At 39.8% G+C, this 9,794-nt stretch overlaps 1 protein-coding gene across 1 annotated transcript; it reads left to right on the forward strand.

Annotated features, from left to right (window-relative positions):
• Positions 1-705: 705 nt before the first annotated feature.
• Positions 706-6,221, forward strand: LOC140950200 (retinol dehydrogenase 8-like). The gene is made up of 3 exons (XM_073399400.1): positions 706-1,417; positions 2,735-3,008; positions 5,201-6,221. The coding sequence occupies exons 1-3, from the start codon at positions 1,060-1,062 to the stop codon at positions 5,586-5,588; spliced, it is 1,020 nt and encodes a 339-aa protein (XP_073255501.1). The 5' UTR covers positions 706-1,059; the 3' UTR covers positions 5,589-6,221.
• Positions 6,222-9,794: the final 3,573 nt, after the last annotated feature.

Below are 9,794 nucleotides of genomic sequence, written 5' to 3' on the forward strand. Positions count from 1 at the left end.
CACTTCTCTCAAGGACGTTTTGAAGGTATTGCCATAAATCTTTATCCTAATCAGTCATTTTAGGTTTTAGTACCGTTAAGCGTTACCAATCCACAAATTTTAACCCCTAAAAGGTACGACGAGCAACCCCATCACTTTTATAGGGGAGTACCCCCCGGGATGTTAAACTGTACCATCACTATACAATGGCCACATTCTTTTGTCCTAATAGGGTCTGAGATTGAAAAGGAATTCCTATCCTGCATTCTCGCAAATCCTGAACTTTTTTTATCGCTATCCCGAATATCGTTTTCTTTCCCATTCCCGCATCCTTGCCCAAATTTTGGCGAATCCTGCTTCCTAGATAGCAGTCAAAACCCTAGTATCCAGGAGCCGATTCTGTATCCCGTTAATGTTTCTCGAATTCCGCACTGTATTTTCGTCAAATCCCGGGTTCCGGGAATACCCGTTCCAGACCCATTCCTCACTGCGCTATGAGGTGGTCATCGCGCATTCTGACCTTCAGAATTCACTTTAGACTTGTTTCAAGTCGACCTCACGAGTTTCGTAGCGAGCGAAGCGAGCTTTCTTAGGCTGTGAAGCGGCCAAGCGACCGACGAAGTCGCGAGAAGTCGAGCCATATTGAATTGGAGGAAGGACTTTTTTGAAATTCTAAAGATGAGCTTACCACTGCGTGACTAGTCTGACCCTTACTCTTCTTCCCGTCAGTTCTCGAATTAAAGACTTCTTGATTACATTCATTTTAATTTTGACGCATTGGCAGTGTCAACGAGTTAAAGTATTTGTAAACAATTCTATTCAGCGCGGAAAAGTCATAAAGAGAACGGAACCCTTGTTCAATGACATTTCTCGTTTTGCACAATTGACCATTAGCAAAGCTATTGGGCCATTTTAAAACTTAGTGTTTTTAATCTTTGATGGTCAATGAAAAGAAAAACAAGCTGTATTCTATCACACCCTTAACTCCGCAGGGGGCATCTGTCTTGTACTCAAGTGCACACAATACTAAGAAAGCTGACTAGCCCCGCTTTACCGCGGTTTAAGGCTGGTTTAGTGAAGATGGGAGGTGTAAAGAGTCGTTTTAAAAGACAGCGAAGTTCTGTTAAGTCCAAAAGGAAGAGTATCCATAGCCAGAAGGAAGAAGAAACATCTGGTCCGAAAGTTGTACTTTTTACGGGCTATTCACACAAAATGAATCTTTCGTTTGCCCTTCACCTGGCCGAAGACCCTCTTGGCAAATTTAAAGTACTTGTTACAATGCCGTCCTTGGCTAGCAGCGAATACTTGGCTGATTCAAGAGTTTTAAATCTTCTGAACAAGACCCTGTTTGTCCTTCAAATGGACGTCGATTCGGATGAATCGGTCAAAGGGGTTCTCCGAGAGATCATGGAAAACGACGGATTCATAGATGCCGTGGGTGAGTTTTTAAAATATTGTACATTCGGACTCTATTTTCGCGCGCGCGATTTTTTCCCGTGTGCTTGCAAAATCGATTTCATTTATATTCCCTCGGTGGATAAATAAAGAGTCTTGTTGTTACAACTAAATTGCATGAGGTAATTAACTGCATGCAGTCATTTAAAGTTGCTGGGAAATTGTTTCCATTTTTGTCTGACAGCAGTGTGACTTCTCCAACTCGGAATTTTTACATTCGCCAGTGGAACAATCTATTTCCTCATTGCTGCATTTCGATCAAGTTATTCTCCAGGTCCTAGCTATTTGTTTTTCGTTCCATTTCTTTTAGTCTCGGTAGCAAGATAGGAAAACATAAGGTAGACAAAATATTTTCGGCACGCATTCAACCAGAAAGTCGTATTACATTCTTTAGTTTCCGGCTGATGAATTGTTCAGAAGCCGTTTATAAAATCATGTAAAATTAAAAAATTTATTTTAAAGTGGTGATTGAACTCAAATTTATTCACCAAATCGCGATTTCATCTATTCAGTTAGAGAGCTCAACGCATTTATATTTAAAAAGAGTTATTTCTGAATTATTTACAATCTGTAATCTGTTAATCTGGGTCATTAGGGCGAGGTCACGCAAAAACAGCCGCGTTTCCGTTCCGATTCGATCTCCCGCGCACGTTTTCGTTTTCGCGACATTTGTTTGGCCGGTGTTTTTATTTTTCGGATGTCAATAAACAGTGTTTCCACATGTAATTTGAAGGTAATTTTTCTATTTAAATTAGTGACGTTTGTAAGCAGCTTTCAATGCTTTGACAAATTTTGCGGTCAACTGAGCCCCTGTTTGATTTTCATACGTTCGCCGCTACACCTCTTCAAACCCCTCATAACTGTCATAATGATCGGTAAAAGCCTGAATTAGGTCATTCACTTAGAATGAGAATCATAAAGCACGGAATAATGTATAGTGTCGGTGGACTACTGTGTCTCTAACTCTAAAATTTTGTCGTTTTACTACTGCAATGATACGCTTTTGAATTCAAGTTAGAGTACCGGGTATTAACGGTAGGATTACAGATGTCATCAAGGGGTGTTTTGCGGTTTTTTGGTGAATTTTTAGGACTAGGACATGATTTTTACAACTTTAAAGGTTAGCAATATTGATTCATTGCTTACTTTAACTCTTTCTTGTCTTTTTTTTCTTCCACACGGAAACTATACCAATGTTGTGCAAATAACAAATTGAGTCATCAGATTCCTTTTGAAATTAAAATTTGAATTGCCATTAGTCTGTAAAAAATGGGTTCTCTCTTCTTTTTTCTATTTTCAGTGTTAACGTCGAATGTCCTACTAAATGGCCAGCTAGAAACACATACCGTCGACCAAGCAAAGACGATATTTGATGTGAACACTTTTTCGGTCATAAAACTTGTTCAAGCTGTTCTACCGTTAATGAAAAAGCAGCGGGATGGCCGCCTCATTATCATGAGTAACCAGGCTGGAATTCAAGGCATTCCTTTCCACGGAATCTACAGTGCCTCCAAGTTTGCAGTAGAAGGATTTATGGAGTGTATTGCACCAGAATGTTTGGCGTTTAACATCTAGTAAGTGACCGCATTTCTCAGTTATAGGCAGTTTCTATCCACGGAGACCTCTGACCCGTTTTTCGAACTTTCTGGTAACTGAATTGAAATACAGGTCTCGGTATTTCAGTTACCAGGGCTTTAGGGAGCTTAAACAATAAGGACGGCGAACGCTACAAAAATTAACGTCACTTTAAAAGTGAACTCGCCCTACTTCAAGCTTTATCCCATCTCGTTCTATTCGTCAATGTTGCCAACTGATTTTTCTGGAGTTTAGTTCTAAAAGACTGTATCAGACTGTTCAGGAAAAGAAAAAAGAAAGTCGTTCTCTTGTGTTTACGTCCCCGACAAAACGTGAAATTAGTCATTTTAACGTCGTAGTCGTGCAGTGGCGGCAAAGAAATGTACAAAAACGCGTGATGCACGTGCAGAGTTGTTAATTTGCCAATCTAAACCTATTGCTTTTACCCGTTCTCGTTGCCGTCGCCGTCGTCGTTGCTTTTAAAAGCACCCTATAGGTCACTGGGAAAGGGGTCTGGTCTCGGGGAGCTGTTCAATCTTTGCTAACCTGTTACATTAAAAATCGAGCGTTTTGAAAGTCTTTTGATAGATTTGAAAGCAACAGAACAAAACTATACCTTAAAGAATTTATTTTTTTGTGAGCTAGCAACAGCTAGCACTCATTCTAAGTTTGGTTTCGAGCCCGAAAATTAAAGGTAACGGGACTTTCGAAAACGCCCCCTTCACCGGCGCTTATTATTATTCAGTATAGTTTATATAAGGGAGAACGGGAAATCTCTTGAGCAACTAATCCTAACCGGCTAGTTTAGGAAGCATTTTGATTTCCTGCCTCTGACATTTGGACTTTTGGCCAATCAGAACAACCGAATTTAAATGGTTCTGGAGGTGTTTCGAACGGTAAGTGCATTGGGGCTCTCGCTGATGAATATCCCGTTCGTGGACCCCATCTAGCTTCCTGTCGGACGCGTCGGGTTAGATACACTCATTTTGTGACCTCATAACCACGTTTCCATGTTCTTTGCCTACGTTATAATAGTGAAGTACCTTCAGTCTGAATGAGAGAAATAGTTTTGAGCCGACTTGATCAAAAGATTACACTGGCCCCTGAGAACTTCGTTTCCGGTCAGTCATTCCAGGGTCAATTTAACATGCACATAAAAAACTTCGTCGTGTCTTAACTGCCTTTGGCAATATAAACTAGCCTGTGTACAGACGGCCCCCTCCCCTTGGGGCGTCTGTGCAAAGGCTTATATAAAGTCCCTCTCCCTCCTACCAAGATTTTATTTGATCTTAAACAAAGGTGTGTTTGCTGCAGAGCACGTCAACCGGATGTGGGTTTCCGCACTCCGGGGCAGTGGTTTTGCCCAATTTGCTATAAAAGATCAGAAAAAAAAAGACATCAATTGAAAATCTGGTAGCATTGAGGCATATTAAAAGGGAAAAGGCCTCACGTCACGTCTGGTTGACGAAACCCTTGACGCCCAGAATTTGGTATCACGCAGCCTCGTTCCGACGGCTTGGAGCAGTGAGCCGACAATCCTCCGAATTAATTTCTAAGGGAAAAGCCTGGCTAAGACGAAGTTTCATGATCAAAGAGTTGTTGACTAAATATAACCTTCTTCTCCTTTATTGACCGATCACAAGTGACAACCAAAGCCACTTGGTTGCACGTGCTTTCATGTGCTTGGCTCCCGGATAATTATATGTGCTACTACCACTTCTGATTGGTTCAGTCATCTGCGGCCTTTTTTTGTTTTGTTCTGATTGGCTAAAGCAATACGGTACTACCCCGCAATTAAGAACCTAGGTTTTGAGAACCTGTTAGGCTACGATTTGCCATTTAGACCCCCTCTATACGAGAACCTGTTCAGCCCAAAGTTTGGAACAGGCTCTTATTTTTATGTAAAACATAAATGTGTGACTCTGAAGGAGAGCTTCGAAATTCATGTGATCAGTGCCTTACTTGTTCTTATTATAGCAATTTTAAATCAGTTTTAGTGGCAAACCCAAATAGCCTAAATTTGTGCTAATACCATTTTTGTAAGAACCTGTTCAGGCCAACTTGGGAAAATGTAGGTCCTTACTGGCTGAGTAGTTTGGTGGTTTGTTTAGGCTCTGCTGTAAGAAATGTACAGGTAGTATGCGCATTGGCTTAGCAATGATTCTAGTGTAACTTACCTTTTTCCCCACAGCTGTTCCATTATCGAAACAAGCATGATCAAAGGCGAAGAAAAGACAGCGCAGACCATTCAAGTTTCGATCCGCTCGAAAATGGAAAACGCAGATGACGAAACAAAAAAATACCAAGATTCCTGCTCTGGGAAAATGCGACGGCAGGGATCAGTGAAAAAACTTGATTTAAAGAAAGTTGCTGAGCTCTTACGGGAAGTTTTAATTGATGAGAAACCTCATTTCAGATATCAACTTAGTAAGTCGTCAAAAGAGGCGGCCAGGGAGAAATGGACGGATGTTCATGGAGACTCTAACATTTTCGACGCGGCTGAAAAATATTTATGTATAGAAACGGACCGCTTGAGGGAAGTCTTGGATAACTTGAACAATGTTGAAACAAACATATAATGTGTAATTTTATTTTAAAATCTCGGAGACAGAGAAGGTGGTTTTAGCCTATACCTTCCCTCTGCTTTTTTGGAGTCTTAAATACAGGCTGGAAGAGTGAGCCATTTAGTGTCTGTCAAAATCGGGCATCATAGGTGCAAACACTATTTCAATGAAAATGAGGAGATGAAAGGCAACAATTCTAAATGCCTATTTTATGGAGGTCTGTCCATTAAGAAGTTGTTAACGCTATTCTACCTTAAAGAACATTTTAAATGCTGCCAGGCTTGTGACAGGCTGAAATTGATATTTCATGTCCTCAAAGGGCGGATAACCCAACCCTCAAGTCATATTCCTCGATTCAAGTTCCTTGCAATTGGGAATTTTTTTTCATTCTTTTGCTGGTTTCTTAGATTATTTAATGCTTCACATTGTCACATTGCGCTTGGATGTATGACTATGTACCAGACCTCTGCCGCTTTTGCAGACGTTCGTTATTTCAGACACGGCCCAATTTCAAACTCAGGAGGGTTGGGTACGAGTGCGTGTGTTAAAACAACGCAAGACCCAGATGGTCAGAAAGAGAAAACTGAGCTTTGTAAAATGATTTTACTTACTCAACATACACTTCGAATAAATTTTGATTACATCGCTTCCAGTGTTCTATCGCTACCTTTTCCTTAGTGTCACTACCAATTCTTTTTGTTAAGTGCGTGGTGGGTACTGAAGATCCAATTGAGAAAGAATTCGTCATCCCCTTCATCCGTCATAACCCTTGGGTAGCCTGTTAGGACTATCCGCCTATCTATCGGTACTAATGCTGATTGCCAATTGTATTATTTAACTATAGAGAGTAAAACTCTGGCAATCTAAGAAATGCTACTGCTGTCCAGAGTAAGTCTCACTCTAGCGCCATCTCTTTTGTATGTAATTAGTTTATTGATTTAAGGCGATCTTCTTAAAAATGCTTAACAAAGCTTATACGATTTTATAATGTACTGAAAAAATTAATAATAACAGGAGCCATTATCGATAACAGTTACTTATAAGAAAGAACAAATTTTTTCCCCCTTTTTTTCAGAATGACTGGCAGCTGGTCAAAAAAGAGAATAGTTTTTACCTTTTCAGACCTGCAGCATAATCAGCGGCAATCTCGTACCCATAGTCTTCTGGCTTTTGTTTTGCCCCGCTGACCAAAAAACCAGCAGAGTCTGCTTGTGTACGAGGTTGCATCAGCGGGCGAAACAATGCCGCTTGATTTTCCTTGTACTTTTGTTATTGCACAATGTGTTCCTTAGTTGGAAAAATACAATTCAAACTTTTTGAAACACTAAATTGATTTTTGCTCTTAAGAAAGTTGAATCGCCTTATTTGGCCCTCCCCTTGTGGTATCTTTTTCTTTCAATTGTATTTCATTGGAACTCTTCCATTAGTTGCTATATGTGTATGTATATTTATAACGAATTTGGCTTTTTCCTTCAGTATACAGTACCCACTAACCCAGTGGATAAAGCGGTCTTTTTTGGCTACTACAAACTCAACATCTGGTATTTTCTTTTTACCTCAACTTCGATTTAAAGAACAACTGCTAGATACCAAACTGCCAGGCGTTTTGTGCGTTATTACCCTACGCTTCAACGCCTGACGATTAATTCATTGATTGATTGTCATTCATTGACAACTCGCCCAGGAGCTCCGATAGACATGAACTGGGTTTAAATACTCGGAAGAAAATCGAAGTATAAGCCATTTTATTTTATTTTATTACTCGGACAGTTACTTAGGTTCACAGTAACACTGTGATGAATAATTGCAAGGAAAAATTTGTAACAAGGTTGTCTTTTAACAGCCAAGCGTTTACCTCTCAGACTTACAAATAGGTCGGTATTTCATTGGCCTGCACTGTGAACAGGCTCTCTGTTTGGGAAAAAAAGGGTGAAAAGATCGCGAGGAGTTTGTCTTCAGGCTCTCACCCTTTCCCTTCCTCTCCTCGCGATTTTTTTCGCCCCTTCCCCATACAGACAGCCCGTCAGACAGGCTAATATTTTACAACAACAAATAGATTGTGCTTTTAAAAAGTTGTATTTAGAAGAAAATAACCTTCGTCTACAAAGCATCTGTGTTCACTGAATTAAGTTGTTGATAGGCCGACGGATTAAAATAGTTCGCGTCTCCTGTCCGCGTATTCAATTAAAAAGAGGACCTTAGTCAGCAAAAAAGTCATTTTGTTTTGCTTTTTATGTTAGCGAGCTGGTTGAATGACTTGCACCTCTATCGCTTCTTGTGACTGGTTGTTTTCTGGATTTCTTAAATGAAGAATTTCCAAAAATGCCTGGCGCAATTCCTCCTTGCGCCAACAGTAAACAAGGGGATTGCACAGGGAACCCAACATCACCAACGTTGCCACCCAACTCGCGATGCAGTTTAAAACACGCCGTTCTAGATTCACTGAATAATACATTATAATGAATATTATTGTTGGCAGGTATGTCGCAAGTAACGTACCAAGGACGATTCCGAGGGTTTTTGCCGCTCGGTTGTTTCTCCTGATTGTAGCAATTTCTTCCGCGCTTAAATGCTCAGTTTAAGATCTTTGTTGTCGTCGGGTTTCCGAGAAAATGTACGAGTACATTCCTATGATGGAAATTATGGAAATCGAGGTAACACCGTAACAGTGATGAGCACTAATTCCCACATGGTTAAATAAATATTGTACATGTTTGCGCTACTGTTCACTGCAGAAAGGATAACTTCTGATATTGCCACAAATATTGCAAAAGTCCACACTGAAAGCACAGCGACAGTTACTCGCCGTGTTGTAACAATATCTCGATACCTTAATGGTTTTTTAATAGCAATGTATCTATCAACAGTTATTAACACAAGATGAGTTAAGTTCGCGAACTTATGCCATATTAAGGATAAAGTGCTTACTCTTTCCAAAACGCTACAAAATGTCCCCTTTTTCAATATTCGCTGCACTTCTGTCGCTATTCGTATCGGCTGTCCCACCAACCCTGTCAAAAGATCCGCCCCAGCCAGGCACGCCAGAAGGATTGTCGCTTTATTTCGCAAACGTTTCCTTGTTACGACAGCAAATATCACCAGAGCATTCAACAGCACAGTTGGTAAAACTGAGATGGAATTGATGCTGATTATAGCAACCAGATGGTTGTAGGTACCTTCTGTCAACAGGAACTCATCTCGCCAAGCCGCTTCCTCCAAATAAACGTGAACAACCTCAAGACGGTTTTGAATCACAGCTAAATTTTTCAGTCCTTTTATTTTACTTTATTTTTTTACTGGAAAGACGTCTTCTCCATTGATACAAAAGAGCGATTGATTTTCATTGGTTTGTTTCGTGAAAATAATTTTCTTTTTGTGGTGGTGAACCTGAAAGACTGCATGTCATCTCACCCACTGTTTTATGGTGTTATTTGTTATTTGATCTGAAGGTTTCACTCCGTTGTCGAGTAACACTCAATTGCTTTCTGAAGAGCTAGTGCATGCAATTGCGTGCAATTAGAAGTGATAGTTGTACGTACGTACCTTCTGTCAGAAAAAAGCCATTTTCTCCAAACAAGAACATTCGTCTACGTTTGGATGAAGACTAAGTATTTGCTTATGAGCTAATTTTACGATGTGCTTTTTGAAGCAGACACGATGTCTAACTCTGCGAAGTGCTCCAGATGGTTTGACGTTCTTGAAAATAGAATATCAATTTTTCCTCTTTCTATTTTATTTCTTTGGAAGTCGTTTTGTTCAGTTGATAGAGAATTTCATTTTTTTTTTCATTTTGTCTGAGGAAAATTTCCGTTTTCATTAAGAAAGAGCTAGAAATTAAAGGGCCACTGAGCAGCTAGGAATCTGGAAAACCGATACTTAAAAATTGACTATTAGTTTATAGTTTTCTTAAAATAATAATGTAGTCATAAAATAGATGCTGGTTTTCAATCGTTTACCAACAAAATTGCTTTAAAATTGACCATATATATTCCGTGACCCTGAAAAGTCCCGCCGCTCTGTTCCATTGTCTACTAAAAGTTGCCGTCTTCTTTGATCTGCCGAAACAGTTTAATGGAAATGACGTTTTCCAAAGAAGAATCTGATGCAGATTGCCAGGTTTCCTAAATTCACAGAAACGTATCCTTACCTCTAAGTGTAGGTTTTGGGTTGGCAAATTAAATTGCCGTTTTTTATTATGTTATTTCATTAAGCCCTGAACTG

Source organism: Porites lutea, chromosome 10, assembly GCF_958299795.1.
Source record: "Porites lutea chromosome 10, jaPorLute2.1, whole genome shotgun sequence".
In the NCBI taxonomy this organism is placed as follows: domain Eukaryota; kingdom Metazoa; phylum Cnidaria; class Anthozoa; order Scleractinia; family Poritidae; genus Porites; species Porites lutea.

Coding starts and splice junctions, on each gene's coding strand:
- LOC140950200 (XM_073399400.1), top strand. CDS start 1,060: ATGGGAGGTGTAAAGAGTCGTTTTAAAAGACAGCGAAGTTCTGTTAAG. Junction 1,418..2,734: donor CGGATTCATAGATGCCGTGG/GTGAGTTTTTAA, acceptor TTCTATTTTCAG/TGTTAACGTCGAATGTCCTA. Junction 3,009..5,200: donor TGTTTGGCGTTTAACATCTA/GTAAGTGACCGC, acceptor TTTTCCCCACAG/CTGTTCCATTATCGAAACAA.